The sequence below is a fragment of the Loxodonta africana genome, chromosome 24 (assembly GCF_030014295.1).
Source record: "Loxodonta africana isolate mLoxAfr1 chromosome 24, mLoxAfr1.hap2, whole genome shotgun sequence".
NCBI classification, from domain to species: Eukaryota; Metazoa; Chordata; class Mammalia; order Proboscidea; family Elephantidae; genus Loxodonta; species Loxodonta africana.
The window spans coordinates 37,371,782-37,392,139 of NC_087365.1; the positions used below are offsets into that span (position 1 = coordinate 37,371,782).

Below are 20,358 nucleotides of genomic sequence, written 5' to 3' on the forward strand. Positions count from 1 at the left end.
GCCTTGAAGCCCCCCCAGCTGCAGGTCTTCCTTGCTTCATCTCACACAGCAGACTGGGGGCCCAGATTGGCTCAGCAGCATCTCTGTGATGCCAGCATCTCCTGACCCAGGAGGGAGTGGGGTAGACAGTGACTGAGCAGGCCACGAGTGTGTGAAAAAAGGGGGAATGCACCTGTATCCAGGGTCCAGCTGGGGGGCCCTGGGAAATTGGGGTAGAGCCCACAGAGTGGGGAGTCCAGCGTGCCTGGGGCTTCCCTTCCCCTCAGAGTCACCTCAGGCCCTGCCACTGCTGCCTACCCTTCTCTGCTCTGCCGAATCTCCCACTTGCCCTAAGGCTCGATTCATTCTGCAAAGCCACTGAGAGCACCCACGCATAGCTCTACTTGGAACTGAGATAGATCATAATGATAAATTCAGTCCCATCACTGCTCTGTTTCCATTGCACTCAGAATATAGTCTAGATTCTCACCTTGGCCTGCAAGGGCCTGCATGACCTGTGCTCCATCCCCCTCTTTGACCTCGTCCTTCACCACTGTATTCATTCTGCCCCAGGCTCACTGCCTCGGGGCCTTTGCACTTGTTTCCTCTGCTGGAATGCTCTTCCTACTACTCCGTGTATGGCTCCCACCTTCTCATCCTCAGGGCTACAACTGAAACGTCTTCTTTTATCAAAAGCAGGACCTCTTCCTTGTCACCTTCCATTGCACTACCCTATTTAATTTCTTATCACCATCTGACATGTTCAGGGGCTCTCTCATCTGCGCCTTCTCCCCATCCCAGATAGCTGCCCCTTGGCTGACCCCTAGCTTTCTAAAAAGTAATAAATGGTGGTTGTTTTAAGCATCTAAGTTTCGGGCTTGTTTGTTACTCAGCAATAGCTAACCCATACATCCAGATCAGTGGTTCTCAAAGTGTGGTCCCTAGAATAGCAACAGCAACATCACCTGGGAACTTGTTAGAAATGCAAGTTCTCAGGTCCCACACTAGACCCACTGAATCAGAAACTCTAGGGGTGGAGCCAGGCAATCTGTGTTTTAATAGCTCTCCCCGTGATTCTGATGTACACTAAGTTTGAGAACCACTGGTCTAGATCACAGTTTAAAGCCCCCTCTCAGCACGCGCCTAGCACACGGTGAGTGCTCTCCAAGTGCTGTCTATTATTATGTTATATGATCCTGACTGCCCCTCTCCCGGTGAATACTTGCTGACCCCACATCTTTCAGGTTGGGGTCTCCTGATTCTTTCCCTACCTGGAATATGGAGCTGCCACTCCTATGGTGGGTAAGTCAACCCTATGCTGTGTGACCTTAGCTCCAGCCTGGGCCCTCTCTGAGCCTCCAGCCATTACAGGCCCTCGCTTCCTTGACAGCATGGGCTGGGCAACCCTGGGACCTGCTCACACTGGCTGCCTCAGGCACAGGGTCAGCACACTGAAGGGACTGAGACAGTTGGGAGGGGCAGGGTGAGGCCCTACCTGCCCAAAGTTCCAGGGAGTGCTCTTGATGAACTTGGCTGAGCCCTGGTAGATGAAGCCCTGCTGGGTGAGGACATACTCCTGCCGCTCCTCCTCCAAGTCCAGGTACACATCGTCCGCTGTGGGTGGAAGGAAGGGGCCTCAGTTCTGGGTCTGGCAAGACCTAGCGTCCCAAGCCAGGGTGCCAGCTCTCCTGGCCAGGCCAGTGTCTCCAGGCCCTTATCCCTTGTAATCAGCAAAGCTAATCATTAATTAACCATCCTATGTCAATGACATAAGGTGTTATCAGGTAGTAGCAACAATGGCTGCCATTTATCCACCACTTGCCACATGCCAGGACCTGGGCTAAGTGCTTGACACATATTAACTCATTTGATCCCCACAAGAGCTCTATGAGGAAGGGGCCCTTGTAAGCCCCATTTTACAGGTGGGGAGACTGAGGCTTGGAACTATTTTACAAATGGGAAAATGAATGCCAAAACAAAAGACACAGGAGCATTGCATTAGAAGTTGGGAAACCCCTGGCTCTGATCCTCACTTGCTGTGTGACCCTGGCCAGAGCACTTCCTCCTCTCCACCCACCTCGCTGTGCTGGCCTGAGAGTAAAACATGAGCACAGGTCTGTACAGTGCTTTGGAAGGAAAGCATTGACCCGCTGTCGGGTCATAGCAACCCTATAGGACAGAGTAGAACTGTCTCCATAGGGTTTCCAAGGCTGTACAGCTTTACGGAAGCAGACTGCCACATCTTTCTTCCATGGAGCAGCTGATGAGTTCGAACTGCCGACCTTCCAGTTAGCAGCTGAGTGCTTTACCAGTGTACCATCAGGGCTCCTACACGAGGAAGGCATGTTGTAACTCAAGGTGGAGAAAGCTCAGTGTAAGAAGGGAAGGCCAAGAAAGGGATATTGCGGCTCAGGTGAGATGGGATCCTTTTCAACTTGGGTAGGGCTCAGGGAGCGCTACCTGGCGGAGGCAGCATCTGAACATTGCCTTGGCAAATAACTACGGTTTGGATACTTGGAGGGGTGGCATTCTAGGCAGAGGACCAGAGAGAGCAAAGGTACATTGCTGGAGAATGCAGGACACTCAGTTCCCCGGGGCTAGAGTGAGGGGAGAAGAGGGGACTGAGGAAGTTAGATGGCAGAAGCCCAAAGTCAGGCTGGCCTTTACTATCCCCACTTCACAGATGAAGAAACTGAGGATGGAAAGGGGAAACCCGAGGCCACATTAGTATATCGATGTGGCCTGGGCATTTTTGCTTTCGTGGGCCCCTTCCTCCATAACAGAAAATTTAATTTTTGTAAATTTTACGACTGCATTGTATAAAGATGACTGTATTAAAGTGGTTGTTGTTGCTGGTGATGAGTCGACTCCATCTCATGGCAACCCCATGTCTGTCCGGGTAGAACTGTGCTCCATAGATCACCAGGCCTTTCTTCTGAGGTACCTCTGAGCAGACTCGACCCTCCAACCTTTAGGTTAGCAGCTGAGCCCATTAACTATTGCATCACCCAGGGACTCCAAATACATTAATATTATGTATGAAGACATATTCTTCGACTTAAAAGTTTATTTTTTTTTCTGATTTTAAAAGGAATTAATATATTTTTGTGGGTCCCTAAAAGTATCAGGGGCCCTAAGCTCTGTGCCTACTGTGCCTGACACAGAAGTCAGCCCTGGGAAACCCATTCGTTCCTGGCAGGGCTGGGCCTGGATTACAGCTGCCCAGACCCTTCGAGCCCCTCAACACCCCCACTCGTATCACAGCAAGGAAAACAAATGTGAAAGTGGCGAGCCCCGTGTTCTGGGAAACAGGGCCTCTTGTCTGATCCCTGGCATCAGAGACTGTGCCATAAAAACAGACCTTAAAATAAATGAGCGGCATGGCTGAGTCAGCTGGGTGGTGGGGGAGAAAGAACAAAACAGAAAGAAAAACTATGGTTTCACCATCCCAGTGAGAACGTCAGTACAAGCCATCTGGTGTCAAACTGTCCCCAGCTCTGGCTGGGAAGCCGGGTCTGTGACATCATCACAGCCCAGGTCTCTCTCTGGTGAAGGTGCGGGTGTTGGGGACGTGGGAGCCTCGCACATAACTGATCCTTATCATATTTGTCCTGGAGCTCAGGGGCAGGAGAGTCCCATCTGTCTGTCTCACAGCCAGACTGTGCCCTCTCCCACCCATCTGAGCAATTTCCTCCCGCAGCCCCCCCCCGCCCCCCAGTCCAGCTTCCTGCCTCTGCATCACCAGTTTCACAGCCTCCTCAAGGCTCCTGCCCTCGAGTTGTGGGTCACTTTCATCACTGTGCTGCTTGGCTGACTGCCACCTCAACCCGCTGGTGGGGAGGAAGGGGGCAGAAAGGAAGGAAGGAGGATATTCCCCAGAGCCCTGCTTCCCATTCATTGAACTCCAAAATCCCCCAGTGCTGGCAAGGGTACGGACTGTGGCACGTTCTTGCTTGGTGGGCAGGGCTGCCAACTAGTCACAACCCTCTGCAGGTGGCCTACAATTTAAAACGCCCATGTGGTGGGGTTCATGGAGGGAGGCCACGTCTGTCCCAGGAAACTATTCCTTATGGCCACAGGTCATGTGAGCAACAGTGCTCGCTGCAGCACCCTCCCTGGGGCTCTTATATCGAATGAGGAGGATGGATGTGGTATTTATGTGGAAACATCCCCAAGACATGCTGTAGAGGGAAAAACAAGTTGGTTGGTGGCTCGAACCCACCCAGCAGCTCAAACCCACCCAGCAGCTCCGTGGAAAAGAGGCCTGGTGATCTGCTTCCGTAAAGATTACAGCCAAGAAAACCCTATGGAGCACAGTTCCGCTCTGTAACACATAGGGTGGCCATGAATTGGAATTGACTTGAGGACAACAGGTTTTTTTTTAGGTTGATGTATACTGTTTGGAGCCCTAGTGGCACAGTGGTTAAGAGCTCAGATGCTAAACAAAAGGTCGGCAGTTCAAATCCACCAGCCACTCCTTGGAAACCCTATGGGGCAGTTCTACTCTGTCCTGTAGGGTCACTATGAGTCGAAATCAACTGGAAGGCCCTGGGTTTGTTTTTTCGTTTGTTTGTTTATATACTGTATCCATGTAGTCCCCGGATTACAAACGAGTTCCGTTCCTACATCTGTCTTTAAGTCGAATTTATACCTAAATCAAAACAGTAAGGTATGGTTCGTATTTAACATCAGTTAGTCAAACATTTGTTTTAGTATATAGTAAATAGTGTAACTTTCTATGCATAAAATCATTAAAGAAACACTTCCAGATACATTCAAATATCTTTAACATAATAATACAATAATAATAGTAATGTTTTGATGCTCATGGCAGAGTAGCGCCCATTTGTTGTTGTGAACCATTGTATGCACCTTAAATTTTTAATATAATAGGCTTTACGGGTTTGGTTCGTAACTACAAGTTGTATGCAAGTCTGTCATTCATAACCTGGGGACTGCCTGCACTGTGTCCCTTTTATGTTTAAGAAAGAGAGAGAGAGACTCATAAAATACAGCAATTTCCAATAAAAATTATTAAAAAAAAAATACAGCCATTTCTTCAGGGACATACACACCACATGGTGAATCTAGGGAGATGCCCTCCTGTCAAATGGCTAACAGTGGTGTCCCCCAAGGAGGGGACATCAAGGTAGGGGCGCTCAGTGCTTGAATCTTCTACAAAGAGGATACGATGGCCTCATATCTTACTGTTATGATTAGAAATAAAAGTCAAAATAAGTAAAAAAAAAAAACAAAACTTTCTGCTTAAATGTGTTATAAAATGCTCCTAAATGGAGAAGAAAAAAGAAAGCAGTGGCCCAGGAAGAAGCTGGGTGTCTAATGCTGGAGCAGTCAGAATTTCCACACCAGGCCCAGGCTTTGAGGATGGACGCTGCGTTCCCAGGCCGGACCTGCCCACAAGGTCTCTCTCCCTGCCTTGCTATGTAAGAGCAGGAAGGAAACAGACCGTCAGATCCAACTGCCTTATTAGTTAAATAGGGAAACTGAGGCCCGAGAAGGGGGCGTGGCAGCCTCTGTCTCCTCTCTCCTGCTGGAGTCAGCCTCAGCTCTTCCCAGCTCTCCCTTCAGGCCGTCTAGCTTTCTCCAGCCTTGCTGACTTATGGAAGGAGCTTCCGAAAGCCACTTAACCTCTTGAGCCTCATCTTCCTGTCTGGGAAAGGTGGACGCTGACGTCTCCCCACTGGGACTGTTGAGAGGCATAATTGAGATGGTGTATAAGGTGGTACTTCAGCAATAAGATTGTTCCTGCCCACCTTTCCTGACACCCCTACCCTTTCACTTCTTCATTTCCCCTCCCCAGATCAATCTGGTGAGATTTAAAACAGATCCTGTGAACCAGAACCAGGACCTAGTGCCATGGCTCCAGGCATCAGCTGGGCTCCCCATTCCTAGAATGGGGCTTTTGAGCCCAAGATACCTCCCTGCCTCAGTGCTATGGAACACACGGACGCCAGACGTGGAGGAAACTGGGGTGAAATCCCTTGGTAGCTGTGCACCCTTGGGTGAGTCATTTGGCCTCTGTGAGTCTGTTTCTTCATCTGTAAATTGGGGTAACAAGATGTTATGGATTGATTATGTTCCCGAAAATATGTATCATAAATCCTAACCTCTATGCCTGTGGTAATAATCTCATTTGGGAATGGGTTGTCTCTGCTATATTAATGAGCCAGGATTAGTGTAGGGTGTGTCTTCAGTGAATCTCTTTTGAGACATAAAACAGATTAAACAAATAAGAGAGCAAGCAGAGATGGGGGAAGACAGATGCCATGCCACATGAAGATCATCAAGGATCCAAGGGACAAGGGCCTTCCCTCAGAGCCAACAGAGAAAGAAAGCCTTCCCCTAGAGCTGGTGCCTTGAACTTGGACTTCTAGTCTCCTAAAGTGTAAGAGAATAAATTTCTGTTTGTTAAAGCCATCCACTTGTGGTATTTCTGTTATAGCAGCACTAGATGACTAAGGCACAAGAGCACTCAGGTTGTGAGGTTTTCGTGAGGCTGGCACAGCACAGGCCTCACTCAATCCACATTGATGTCTCTTCTGCTCCCTTACCCCTCTTCTAGGGCCTCCATGGGTGGGCCTGGCCATGACCACCTCCCCACCCACCGTGGATGGGGTGCGGCTCACCTGGACACCAGGTGTTGAAGAGCAGGATGAAGTGGCCCAGCACGAAGCTGGAGCCCTGGTAACCGGTGGAGGTCTCTAGACTGAGGCGGTACAGGCCAATGGGGGCATGAGCCGGGGCGCTGAGCTGCAGGGAGAGGACATTGTCCTGCTGGTTGACCACCGCGGCCGCCCAGGCACACTCCTCCATAGTGTCGGACAGCTGGAAGCGGGCCTTGGTCCAGGACTCCGTGCTGGGGGCTGGGCCTGCAGAGGGAGGAAGCAGCAGCCTTGAGCAAGAAGTGGGCAAGGAGGGTGGGAGGCAGGGATGGCAGGGGCAGGGCACACACCTGGGGTCCCACGGACCTGGGTTCCAGATCTAGTCCCACCACTAACCATTGTGAGAACTTTGGCAAGATGTTTCATCTCTCTGAGCCTCGGTTTCCTCATCCCTAAGGTAAGGATCAGAAATCCAACCTTGCAAGGTATTTTGGGGGAATGTATGAAAAGTAGGCCCTCTGCCAGTGAGGGGATGTGCAGTCTGGGGCAAAAAGACTCGGTCACACTGCTCTGCCCTGGGGTGACTTTAGACAAGGCTCTCCCTGCAGTGGACTCACTTTGTCCGTCCGTATCAGGGACAGGTATTAGAAAAGGTGCTCCCGAAGGGTCTTCTTGTGCCTAAATCCTTTACCTGCTACCATCCTGCTTTCTTTTGCAAGAAAGCATCCAAGATTGACTAGGATGGGACCCTGGTCCTCTGATGCCCAGACCAGGGCCTTGTCTGAGGGCTCCCTTGCTGTTGGCTAGCAAATGGTGTTGGCTCAATAGCCTCTGGGTGTTTGCCTCCCCAATGTCCCTTTCAGCTGTTGGCCTCTATTTCCAAAGGCAGCTCTGGGCAGCTGGTCCTAGCCATCCCTCAGCACCCTAAGTCTTCTCCACTTTATGAATCCTTGGCACTTCCTGCTTCTCTGAAGCCCCTTGTACAGACAAGAAAACTGAGGCTCAGAGAGAAGGGAGTCTCCCAAGGACATCCCAGGGGTTTGCAGCAAAGTTAGTCTCTGAACCCAGGTCTTCAGACTCTACGCCCCTGCTTGTCCTCCATGATGCCTCTCGTTCCCAAAGAGGATACTCCCTAACGGGGCACTCAAAGGCACAGGGAGGTGGGCAGCCAGCCCCAAATGCAGCTGCTTTTTCAGGTGGGGGGTGGGGGCCAGCCCTGGCAAGCAGGTCTGAGTCATGGGGAGGGCAGGGAGGGCTGGTCCACCCTTTCTAGACATGGGTGGCAGAGAGGAGAAACAGAGAACCTTCTCTGCCTGATTGGGCGGCTGCCCAGAAGAGTTTATTTTTATTCTTCCATCTCCTTCCCTGCAGCTCTGCCTATCTACTGCTGACAATATCAGGGCCTGCTCACCAAGAGGCTCTCGCCCAGCATCTGTCCCCCTCCTCCCTGCCCTTCCCCTCCAACCTCACCCCAACCCCACCTCCACCCCAACACCCAGGCCCAAATATAACCATAAACTAACAAGCATGACACAGGCCTCCGAGGCCCTGCTGGGGTGCCAGGAGCCCACGGGAAGCCCTTAAGCACTCCTTGACTTTCAGGGTCTATGTTTGAGGGAGGAACCAGGCAGCCCTGGGGCTCAAGATCCAGCCCAGGTCTGATCCTCTCTCTGCCACTGAGCACTGTATGACCTGGGCCAAGTCACCAGGTCTCTCTGGTCTGTTGTTTTCTCATCAAAGAAGACATAGGCCACCCACATTCATTGCAGCACTGTTCACAATAAGAAAAAGATGGAAACAACCTAGGTGCCCATCAACCAATGAACGGATAAATAAATTATGGTATATTCACACAATGGAATACAACGCAACGATGAATCCACAAAACATTTCATAACATGGATGAATCTGGAAGGTATCATGCTGAGTGAAATTAGTCAGCTGCAAAAAGACAGATACTGTATGAGACCACTATTACAAGAACTCAAGAAAAGGTCTAAACACAGAAGAAAACATTCTTTGATGGTTACGAGGGTAGGGAGAGAGGGAGGGGGTAATTCACTAACTAGATAAAACAAGAATTATCTTACGTGAAGGAAGGGACAACACACAATACAGGGGAAGTCAGCACAACTGGACTAAACCAAAAACTAAGAACTTTCCTGAAGACAACCAAACACTTCAAGGGACAGTGTAGCAGGGGCAGGGGTCTGGGGACCACGTTTTGGGGGGACATCTACCTCAATTGGCATAACAAAGTTTATTAAGAAAATGTTCTACATCCCACTTTGGTGAGTCGCATCTGGGGTCTTAAAAGCCAGCGAGCAGCCATCTAAGACACATCAATTGGTCCCAAACTACCTGGAGCAAAGGAGAATGAAGAACACCAAAGATACAAGGAAAATATTATTCCAAGAGACAAGAAGGGCCACATAAACCAAAGATTCCATCAGCCTGAGACCAGAAGACCTAGATGGTGCCTGACTACCACCAATGACTGCCCTAACAGGGAACAAAACAGAGTCCCTGATGGAGCAGGAGAAAAGTGGGGCACAGAACTCAAATTACAGCAAAAAGGCCAGACTTAATGGTCTGACTGAGATTGGAGGAACCCCGGAAGACATGGCCCCCCGACTCTCTGTTGACCCAGAACTAAAACCATTCCCAAAGCCAACTCTTCAGACAAAGAATAGACTGGACTATAAGACATAAAATGATACTGGTGAAGAGTGTGCTTCCTTAGTTCAAGTAGATACAGGAGACTAAATGAGCAGCTTCTGTCTGGAGGTAAGATGAGAAGGCAGAAAGGGATAGGAGCTGGTTGAATGGACAGGTGAAACGCGGGGTGGAAAGGAGGCGTGTACTGTCATGTTACAGGAATAGCAACTAGGGTCATATAACAATGTTTGTATAAATTTTTGTATGAGAAACTCGCTTGAGCTGTAAACTTTCATCTAAAGCACAATTAAAAAAAAAAAAAAAAAAGAAGACACAGGCTTAGCCTGCACACTGGGAAGGTCTGATTTCAGGTCACGTACTAGCTGTGTGAACCGGACTAGTAATTTAGCTTTTTGTGCCTCAGCTTCCTCATCTGTAAAAAGGAGTCAATCGTAGTACCTCCCCATAAGTTTGTCAGGAGGATTAAAGACGATGAGGGACGTAAAATGTGTCTAAAGGTGCCTGTCGCAATGTCACTGTATTCACAAATTATTTTTTATTATTGTACTTTAGATGAAGGTTTACAGAACAAACTAGCTTCTCATTAAACAATTAGTATACACATTGTTTTGTAACATTGGTCAACACTCTCCCTTCTCGACCTTGGGTTCCTTATCACTGGCTTTCCTGTCCCCTCCTGCCTTCCAGTCCTTGCCCCTGGGCTGGTGTGCCCCTTTTGTCTCGTGTTGTTTTCTGGGCCTGTCTCATCTTTGGCTGAAGGGTGAACTTCAGGAGTGACTTCATTACTGAGCTAAAAGGGTGTCCGGGGGCCATACTCTCAGGGTTTCTCCAGTCTGTCAGGCCAGTAAGTCTGGTCTTTTTTTGTGAGTTAGAATTTTGTTCTACGATTTTCTCCAGCTCTGTCCAGGACCCTCTACTATGATCCCTGTCAGAGCAGTCAGTGGTGGTAGACCATCTAGTTGTGCTGGACTCAGTCTGGTGGAGGCTGTGGTAGTTGTGGTCCATTAGTCCTTTGGACTAATCTTTTCCTTGTTTCTTTGGTTTTCTTCATTCTCCCTTGCTCCCGACAGGGTGAGACCAGTGGAGTATCTTAGATGGCCGCTCACAACCTTTTAAGACCCCAGACACTACTCACCGAAGTAGAATGTAGAACATTTTCTTTATGAACTATGTTATGCCAATTGAGCTAGATGTTCCCAGAGACTATGGTCCCCACAGCCCTCAGCCCAGCAATTCTGTCCCTCAGGGAGTTTGGATGTGTGTATGGAGTTTCCATCACCTTGCCTTGCACAAGTTGTGCTGGCTTCCCCAGTATTGTGTAGTGTCTTACCCTTCACCCAAGTTAACCACTTATCTATTGTCTATTTAGTGTTTTTCCATCCCCACTACTCCCCTCTCTCATAACCATCAAAGATTGTTTCTTTTTGTGTGTAAACCTTTTTCATGAGTTTTTACAGTAGTATTCGCAAATTCTTAATGAAGAGCAACTGGAGCCCTGGTGGTGCAGCGGTTAAGAGCTATGGCTGCAAACCAAAAGGTTGGCAGTTCAAATACACTTGCTACTGCTTGAGAACCCTATTGGGCAGTTCTACTCTGCCCCATAGGGTCGCTATGAGTTGGAATCAACTTGATGGCAATGGGTTTGGTTTTTGGTTTTAATAAGCATCATTTGGAGGAGAGCACAGACCAGACACTGTTCTAATGGTGTGATCAATAGATATTTGTTATTTACAGAATAAACAGGACAGGGATGAGTAGAACAGTACACATCATCATCAGCCTAGGGTCCCTCAAGTTAGGTTCCTGTCCACAGGGCGATGTTAGATCGCCTCTAACATGTCTCAGTTCATGTCTTGGGAGGAGAATGCCTAAATTCCTCTCTCCTGGATTATATACTAATCAGACAGCCACGTCTATGTGCCAAACAGCACGTGTAGAGGACAGGCAGGGGAAGGCATAATGAAAGGGAGGTAACAAAAGTAGGAAGACCCCTGCAGGCAATGGACATATTTACTGCCCCCATTCAGAGTGGGCTAGATTTACTGGCACCAGACAACAGCCCTTCCTTCTTTACCCAACTAAGATAGCTTAACAGAGTTCTGGGTTTATCAGAGGGCAATCCTCTCCCCCTCAGGCACATACTTTACTTCATGTCCATTAGTATCTATCACGTCCACTAGCAACTAGGGAGATGGTGAGGGAACAATTATAATAAAGCACAGCTGTGCATCCAGCACCTGGCAAATAGTAAGTGCTCAGTAAATAATAGCTACTTTTTTTTTTTATTGTTTATTATCACCACCACCTCCTAGCGCTATTTTGAGGATTCATGAAAGAGTCCGTAGAAAGCATTTAGAACAGTGACTACCAGTTGCCATCAAGTCGATTCTGACTCATGGCGACCCCATGTGCTGCAGAGTAGAACTGCACTCTATAGAGTTTTCAAGGCTGTGACCTTTTGGAAGCAGATTACCGGGATTTTTTTTTTGAGACACCACTGGGTGAAGTAAAACTGCCAACCTTTTGGTTAGTAGTTGAGCGCTTTACAATTTGCATCACTCAGGAACTCCAGAAGAGTGACTACCTCGTGGTAATTACGCAGTAAATGTGAACCACCTTCAATGTCATCAACAGGGACCATCGATTATCAGAATTCTCAGGCCCAATAATGGATTATGAGGATTGGAGTGGAATGTAGAGATTGCCTAGTTTGCCTGCTTCACTTCACAGAAACTGAGGCTGAAAGAAGTAAAGTTGGGGTGCCAGTTTGTTGAGGACAGTCCCAGCGTATGCCTGTGGCCTTGGCATAATTAGTAATGGCACCCCTTTCATTCCGAGAAATGTCTCTGTTTGGATAATCAAATTTCACATCATCGTGGTAACGGGCCTGGGCCAGGTCCCACAGCCACTGTCACTGTTGACATAACACCCTTAGGAGACAGATCAGGAAACACATTTTCGTTTTTCTGTGCCATGTGGCAGTGTTGTGTGCACACACACACACACATACACACCCCTTTCTTCCAAGGGGCCCGGGAGGGCGGGACGAAGACAAGCTGTCCACACACAGGGCCCACCGCCGCTCACAAAAGCTGGCTTTGCAAATTCCTTGGCTGCATTTCCATGCTGCACTCTTTGTGGGGCCAGGGGTGCCTCGGGGATCATTCTGGGCTGAAATGACTCTGGGGACCTGGAGGGGCCTGGCCACAATTTCAGACCATTTTGGCGGGGGACAAGGATGGGGTAGGTGAGCAGAACCTTCCAGAATAAAGCCTTCTATTAGCCTCATAAGGGTTCTTTTCACTCCTCAGGTTGACCTTACTCCGTCTCCACACACACCCCAAACCCTGGCCCCCTGGAGGGAAGCAGAACTTTATTCTGGCAACAGGGACCATATCTGTGTTTGTGTTCTGAAATACAGCCTGTTAGGTCTCGACCTTTCTGGGAGAAAGTACACAGCAGCTGAGCGTGTGGGGTCAGGTCACACATTCCATTTGCTGAGTGACCTTGGCCTACTGTCTCCCCTCTCTGGGCCTCAGTTTCCCCAGGCTGGTGACAAGCTAGAATGTTTCCTCATGGGCGCACGCTGAGTGCTGAGCCACAGCCCCACGTGAGGCCCAGGCTTGCCCAGATTTGAGGTCAGACCTTGAGGTGGGAGCCTGGCTTCCTAGTATTGTCCCTCTGGCTTTCCCAACCCCCAGAAGGGTCTTAGTTGCTGGAATCAGGAAGCCAAGGGCACCCACCCAGAGATAAAGGGGCCCCCATGGCCACCTGCAGGGGCTGTGACAAGGTCAGGTTGGCTATGGTTTGAGATAAGTCAGTGGAGACTGGAGAACAGAGATTAGCTGCTGGGGTGGGAAGGTCAGTTGGTACCCCCAACCCTGAACTTGGAGCCCTAATAACCTAATGTCAGGCTTCCCTGACAAATGGAGGAGGACAAAGAAAAAGGGGGCAGACAGGGGGGACATCTTGAGAGTGAAAGAAGGAAAACGGTGGGGAATCACAGGCTGCCTAATGGTAGTTCATCTACCATTCCATTTCACAGAGGAACAAACTGAGGCCTGTAAGGCACTTAGGGTGAATAGGTAAATCTGCCTGCTGTGGGGTCATGGCAATTAAAACCCCTCGACTGGGGGGTTTGTAACCTGCTTTGTCCCTAACTCACTATGTGACCCGGGCAAGTGACTGGACTTTTCTCAGCCTCAGTTTTCCCATCTGCAAAATAGGACTCGTTATGCTTCCAAGCTGAGAGGGTTCAGGCACTCCATAGATGCTGGCTGTTGTCATTTTCACCACCTCAAGCCTGATTCTTCCCGGGGAGCTACATCCAGCTCCTAATCATTTACTCCAACCTTCCATTTTACAGAGGGGCAAACTGAGGCTTGAAAATGCAGACTTGCCAGGGCTCCTCTGCTCTGTTAGAAAGGGCCCCAAAAGTGCTCTGTGTGTGTTGGGTGGGGCGGGGGGGGGGGTGTCCCTGGGTACTGAGTGTATTCCCACCGGGACGGGAAGGGGAGGAGGAAAGGGATGGAGGGGATATCCGTCCTCAGCCTGCAGGCGCCATGATAAGCCTTATCAAACGGCCTCCTAGGTAAACACAGGCTCCGCCAGGTGGGCGCAGCTCCTGCTTGCTGCTCTCTCCACCTTTGGATACCTCAGGGCCAACCTTTCCCACCCTTGGGTCAGAGTCCCAGCCAGGCAGCCCCTTACTGACCGCGAGGGAGTGGCTCCCATCAAAAGCCAAGTGAACCGATTCAGCATTCGAGGTTACTTTCCCAGAATGCCCAACAAAGAAGACTTGGGCACTAGCATCTGAGGATGGGGTGGCTGGGGCCGCGACATCCTTTACTTGTCCCTGTAACCCCTGGAGCAACGCCAGCAGCAGCTGCTAGTGTCTACAGGGTACTACCCCCACGCCAGGCCCATCTCACTCAACAATCCTCTGACCTGGGTGCTTTTCAGATGGTGAAACTCAGGCCCAGAGAGGCTAAGTGACTTGCCCAAGGTCACGTGGCAGGTAGGCAGCCCACCCCAGATTAGAACTCAGGTCTGTCTCTCCAGACCCCATACCTGAAGCATCCCCCCGAGATTGGTAGAAAGAACTGCTGGGACACAAAACCGTCTACTCAGAGTGCTGGATGGAGCCAGCTAGGTTTTCTCCCGGCCCCCCAGACTTAATTTGGGCCCGATTCCAGAGGCCTGGTTGGGTTGTGTGGATTTTGGGAAATAGCAGTTGATAAGAGATCAGAAAGTTGTTTTGATGTGGAAGAAGGGGTTAGGATCTTGATGGCTCCTGTAGCAGAAAGCTGACCCCTAGTCCTGGTGAAAACAGGCTTTCAGGAACCCAGGTGCTCAGGGAAACAGTTTTGTTTACATGGCTGGATGACCTGGGGTGATAATACTCTTCTTTCTGGGCCTCAGTTCCCTTATCTGTAAAATGGGGTTAATGGCGCTGTGAGGCCTGCTGGAAATCTCCCAGGGGAGAGTCACCTGTTCCATTCCCTGTCAGGGCACAATGAAATCACAGAACAGCCCAGGTCAGAGTCGAGAGGCGGTAGGGTGGGGTACTCACCGGTCACCACGCTGAAGGTGAGGTTGTCCACGCTGGCCTCGTAGCCACGGCCCTCGAAGTGCAGCGTCAGCTGAAAGGGCTGGCCCCGCCGCACCACCAGCCTTTCCTGGCACAGGTTGGCTGTGTGGTGGTCACGGCCGTTGGTCTCCAGCTCCAGGTCACATCTCTCCAGGACCAGTTCTACCGAGACAGTGGGAGAGGCATGAGCCATGGCAACACAGCCAGCCAGGACCCCTGGTAATGTGCCTACACTTCCTGGATGTGAGGGTCCTCCGAACCCACCCAGCCCTCAGTAGTCCATGGATGTTGGGGAGGGTAATCCCTCCTCTCAGGATTTGTTCTCTACTCCCTCCTCCTTGCTCCCCCAGCCCCCACACCCCCTCCCAGGAGATAGTGGGAGCCAGATCTCCCAAATTTTTTCAGTCACAAGGTTGTGCTCACTATGGTGTGTTGGGAGAAGGTGCTGCCACCTCCCAGCTGCCTGACCTCAGGCAACTCAACTCTTCTGGGCCTCAGTTTCCTTGTCTGCTCATCTGTCCACAGGTGGGGAACACTAAGACCTACCTCACAGGGCTGTTGTGAGCATTCAACAGACTAATACATGCCTGGCAGATAAAAATCAAAACCAAACCTGTTGCCATCGGGTCAATTCCAACTCACAGAGACCCTATAAGGACAGAGTAGAACTGTCCCATAGAGTTTTCAAGGAGTGCCTGGCAGATTTGAGCTGCCGACCCTTTGATTAGCAGCTGTGGCACTTAGGCACTATGCCACCAGGTTTTCCTGTCATATAATAAATGCTCAATAAACAGGAATTATTATGCCCTTTTTGGAGGGTAAAAGGAGCCCTGTTGGCACAGTGGTTAAGAGTTCAGCTGCTAACCAAAAGGTCAACAGTTCAAATCCACCAGCTGCTCCTTGGAAATTCTGTGGGGCAGTCTACTCTGTTCCATAAGCTCACTATGAGTCGGAATCGACTCAATGGCAGCTGGTTTGGTTTTGTATTTGTTTCTTGGGTAAAACAGGGGCAATATTTGGTACAGGTTATTTACACAGCCTTGGCCTCTGGACTGAACTTTCAATTTACAGGAAACAACCTCACAAACAGGAATATGTTAAACATTCCACCAGGACAGGATAAGCAACATTCACACACTGGGAAACCCGAGGCAAAGTATCTGGTTTCTTCAACAAATAAATTGCAAGGAGAAAAAAAAAAGTTGACGGGAGAACCTATAGATTAAAAAAAAAAATATTTCAACCCACTGAGACGTGTGGACTGTTTTGGATCTTGATTTTTAAAAAACCTACTGAAAATATTTATGACACGTATGAGACAGCTGGAAGATGAGCGTGGTAATCTACTTCCAAAAATCAGCCAATGAAAAGCCCTGGATTATAATGGTGTGATCCCATGCGCGTGGGATCACTAGGAGGCAGGGGCCGACTCCACGGCAGCCAAGGACAACGATGACAACACGAGGTAACTGGGAATGTGAACAGTGGCGGAATAATGGCGATATTGAGGAAGTTAGGGTCCTTATCCTTCAGAGCGGGGCGCTGGTGGTGCAGTGAGTGGTTAAGTGTTTGGCTGCTAATCAAAAGGTCGGCAGTTCGAATCCACCAGCTGCTCCTTGGAAACCCTATGGAGCAGTTCTACCCTGTCCTATAGGGTCGCTATGAGTGGGAATCAACTCTACAGCAAGGTTTTGTTTTTTTTTAATTATCCTTAAGAGACAATTAATGAAATATTTACAGATGAAATGATAGGATGTCTGGAATTTTCTTCAAAATAATACAGGGGGAGGGATGAGGTGTGCACGGAGCAGCAGTGGCCATGGGTTGGGTGTCAGGCGCTGGGTGAGGAGAACACAGGGGTTTCTTGTACTAGTTTCTCTACTTCTATGTACGTCCAATATTCTCCATAATAAAAGGATTAAAAAAAAACATAAGGATTTTGGAATCTTCCACACCTGGATTTGAGTTCTGCTGTGTCACTGTGTGGCCCTGGACAAGTGCGTCTCCCTCTCTGTGCCTCCTTCTCCAAAGCCTCCAAAGGCTACTGTGAGGTCTAGGAGAGGATGTTTAGGACACCCTCCCCCGCACAGGAGGTTGATAGGAGAAAAGCCTGTTCATAGTTTCAGAGGTAGCTGAGAACCAGGGCAGGGGCAAGGCTGACAGCTTGGTGGGGGCCTGAAGGCAACACAAATCTCATGAACCTTGGGAAAGCCAAGGTCAATACTGGGAAGACCTTAGGATGAGGGGAGTAAGCAAGGCAGACTCTCAGAGTTGTGGGGCTATTGGAGAGCATGCGGTCCAACTGGGGCACAGAGGAGGAATTTGCCCAAAGTTACCCAGCAAGTTGGTGCTTCCAGTGGGACTAGGGCCAAGGTATCCTGCCATGGAAGATCCCAAAAGTGACCCCAGCAAATAATGTGCTAGGTGACATGGCAAGGGCTTTTACGTGAATTGTCTCAAATCACACCTCACAACAACTCTACTTATACAAATACTATCACTATCCCCGGAGCCCTGGTGGCACAATGGTTAAGAGCACAGTTTCTAACCAAAAGGTCGGCAGTTTGAATCTACCGGCTGCTCCTTGGAAACCCTACGGGGCAGTTCTACTCTGTTCTATAGGGTTGCTATGAGTCAGAATCAAATGAATGGCAATAGGTTTCAGTTTTGATTTCACAACCCCCATTTTTACAGAGAGAAAAACTGTGGCCCCAGGCTCTATAGCAAGTGGTTGCTGTGGGATTTAAATCCCGGGCTGTGGAATTCTGGAATCTGCACTGATAACCCTCTCCTCTCAGGATTTGTTCTCTACCTCCCTCCCTCTTCGTTCTCCTCCCTCCTCCCATGTCCTGTGCTGTTCTCCAGCCTGGGAGGGGACAGTTCTGCACACCCAAAGCATAGGGGAAGTCGGCCCCCCGACTCACAGCAGGAGAGACCTCAGCTGGCCCCAAGGAAGAACTTCCCGCTGGCTTGCTGGGGTGAGGAAATGCTTTTGGGAACTTCAACCTCATTGAAACTTGAGCAGGGAAGAGGTCACTGTTTTCCCCCAGGGGACCTGGAGATATGGTCAGAGGTGACCAAACCCTGGTCTGGGGCAAACAGGAAGCTCTCTCTGGCTAGTGTCTGAACAAGGTTTTTGGGAAATCATGAGTGGCTCTAAAGGCACAGGAACACTGGGATCTACAATCATAGGAGTTCTGCACTGGGAAGGGACCTGAGTAAAGTCTTCTGGGCCAGTGGGACCCCTGTCAGGAGTGACCACTTCAGCAACAGGGCAGGGAACTTGTCATAACTGGCATCCCCAGGGTTCACAGCCCTGCTGAGCCCCAACCTGAGCTGGCTTTCAACCCCTCCCAGCACTCTGGGGAGCAGGGTCCCAGAGAGGGACGGGTGGCATGAGACCACACAAGTCAGGCAGAGCTGGGCCACAACCCCCTCTCATCCCTGCCTGGTCCTCCCCACCTGCCTTTCCAAATTCCCTCAGCCCTTCCTGGGAGTTGTAGTGGACTCGACCCAAGAGCCAGCTGGGACCCCGGGGCCAGCAGTGTTAGTGCAGGGGCATCATCCACTGTAAAACTCCCTCCCTTGGGACCTAGGACAGTGCCGCCACTCTGTGCGTGGCTGGGGGCTGGAAGGACAGTATTTGAGCCCCTTTTCCACTCCTCCTATCCCTTACTGACGTGCCCAGGCTGATGTTATTGTTCCTGTTTTACAGGAGAGTAAACTGAGACTCAGCAATTGATCAAGGACTAGGGTTACAGAACTTCAAGGCAGGAAAGGACCTAAGAAAACAGGCTTAGTCTCAAACCAATCCCCCGTAGGATGTTGGAACTTCCTCTCTGACCCCTGGGCCTAGATATCAGTCAGGCTTGGCTTACATGCCACCAGGGATAGCGTGCTCACCCCTTCCAGGCTGGCAAGGACTAATCAAAGATAAGTGTTCTGAGGCCAGGCCAGCACTCCCTCCATAGCTTCGCAACACCTAGCACACAGCAGGGACTCAGTCCCCATTAACTGACTGGGGACAAGTGACAATGGTTTGTGCTTTACAGTTTACAACACACCTTCACATTCCATTGCCTCACCTGATCCAGGGAGGCAGGGGTTAATGATTATATCCTGGGCATGGGAAACTGAGACCTCAAACACTGCTGGGACTGGAACCCAGGCACCCTTCTCCCGGCCCAGCCCGCCTGTGGCTTTCCAAATCGAGGGCTTATGGATCGAGCCCAGCCAAATCCCACCCCCACTGCAGCGGTGGGACTCCTGAGATCAAAGAGGCGCGGCCAGGACTGTGGCCCCGGAGCGGTGGCGGTGCTGATCCAGATACTCACCTTCGGTCATGGTCAGGCGGTGGCAGTGGTTTCCCAGGCTGACAGCGAGGTCCTTGAAGAATAAACCGCTAGCGGTTGGCACTGCCGAGGCCGAGCGCCCCGTTAACTTATAGCCCGCTTTGGGGCGGGGTGGGGCGGGAGAGGGGGCGGGGTCGCGCGGACGGGCGGGGGCCTGGCGAGGCCACCCATTGCCCGATCTGCGACCCACTCTCGCCGCCGGCTGGGGCTCACCCAGGGGGCAGGAGTCCCAGGGAGGGAGGCAGCGGCAGCCGCGTAAGGGCGCCCCCTGCGGGAGCGCAGGGGCGCAGGGCTGGGACGGCAGGACAGGGCCACATAATTAGACCAGGACACAAAGACATACCTGGACACACAGACATGGAGGCACCTGCACACAGAAACCCACACAGAACACCTTCAGACAGAAACAGACATGGACACACAATTAGACCAGGACACACAGGCCCACCTGGGTGCACAGACATGGGCCCACAGTCAGATCTGGGAACCCACACAAGCGCACACACACACTCAGGCACACAGCACACCCTCAGACAGAAACACAGACATGGACACACAATTATACCAGGACACACAGGCCTACCTGGGTGCACAGACATGGACCCACAGTCAAATCTGGGAACACACACACACACGCACACACACACTCTGGCACAGATACACGTGAAGCAGACACAGACACTATTAGAGACATATGGAGACACACTTGGACACAGATACAGCAGACAAACTTGAACACGGACACAGTGACATGGGCACAAAATCAAATTAGATTCACAGAGACACACAGGGACAGGTGTTTATTTGGACAGGTGTGCAGATGCACTGGGACTCACATACACATACAGGGAGACCTCACAGACACCCACACTCCATCAGACGTGGTGGAGACAAACATTTCATTTCAAATGGAAAAGGAGGGGCATGTTCGTCTCCATGCGCCCAAAGACGCACCAAGATGCAAATCTCCAGAGATGGATGTACCCGCGCATGTCCACTCATGTATGGACATGCAGACATGCTCGCAAAGACAGATGGACGCACCCGCGCCTCTTCCCTGAGCCAAAATCTGGATAATGCAGCCATCCCATCATTTGTTCACCCACCCATCCATCTACTGACCTTCCTTGAGGGA

At 50.4% G+C, this 20,358-nt stretch overlaps 1 protein-coding gene across 1 annotated transcript in view; it reads right to left on the reverse strand.

Annotated features, from left to right (window-relative positions):
* TGM2 (transglutaminase 2) overlaps positions 1 to 19,315 on the reverse strand; it is a 39,001-nt gene extending 19,686 nt beyond the window's left edge. Inside the window, exons 1-4 of the mRNA XM_064276075.1 lie at positions 19,206 to 19,315; positions 14,854 to 15,033; positions 6,627 to 6,869; positions 1,475 to 1,593 (exon numbers count right to left, since the gene is read on the reverse strand). Coding sequence (XP_064132145.1) covers positions 1,475 to 1,593; positions 6,627 to 6,869; positions 14,854 to 15,033; positions 19,206 to 19,215 — 552 coding nt within the window. The 5' untranslated portion in view covers positions 19,216 to 19,315. The remainder of the gene's footprint in view (positions 1 to 1,474; positions 1,594 to 6,626; positions 6,870 to 14,853; positions 15,034 to 19,205) is intronic.
* Between the last annotated feature and the right edge of the window lie 1,043 nt (positions 19,316 to 20,358).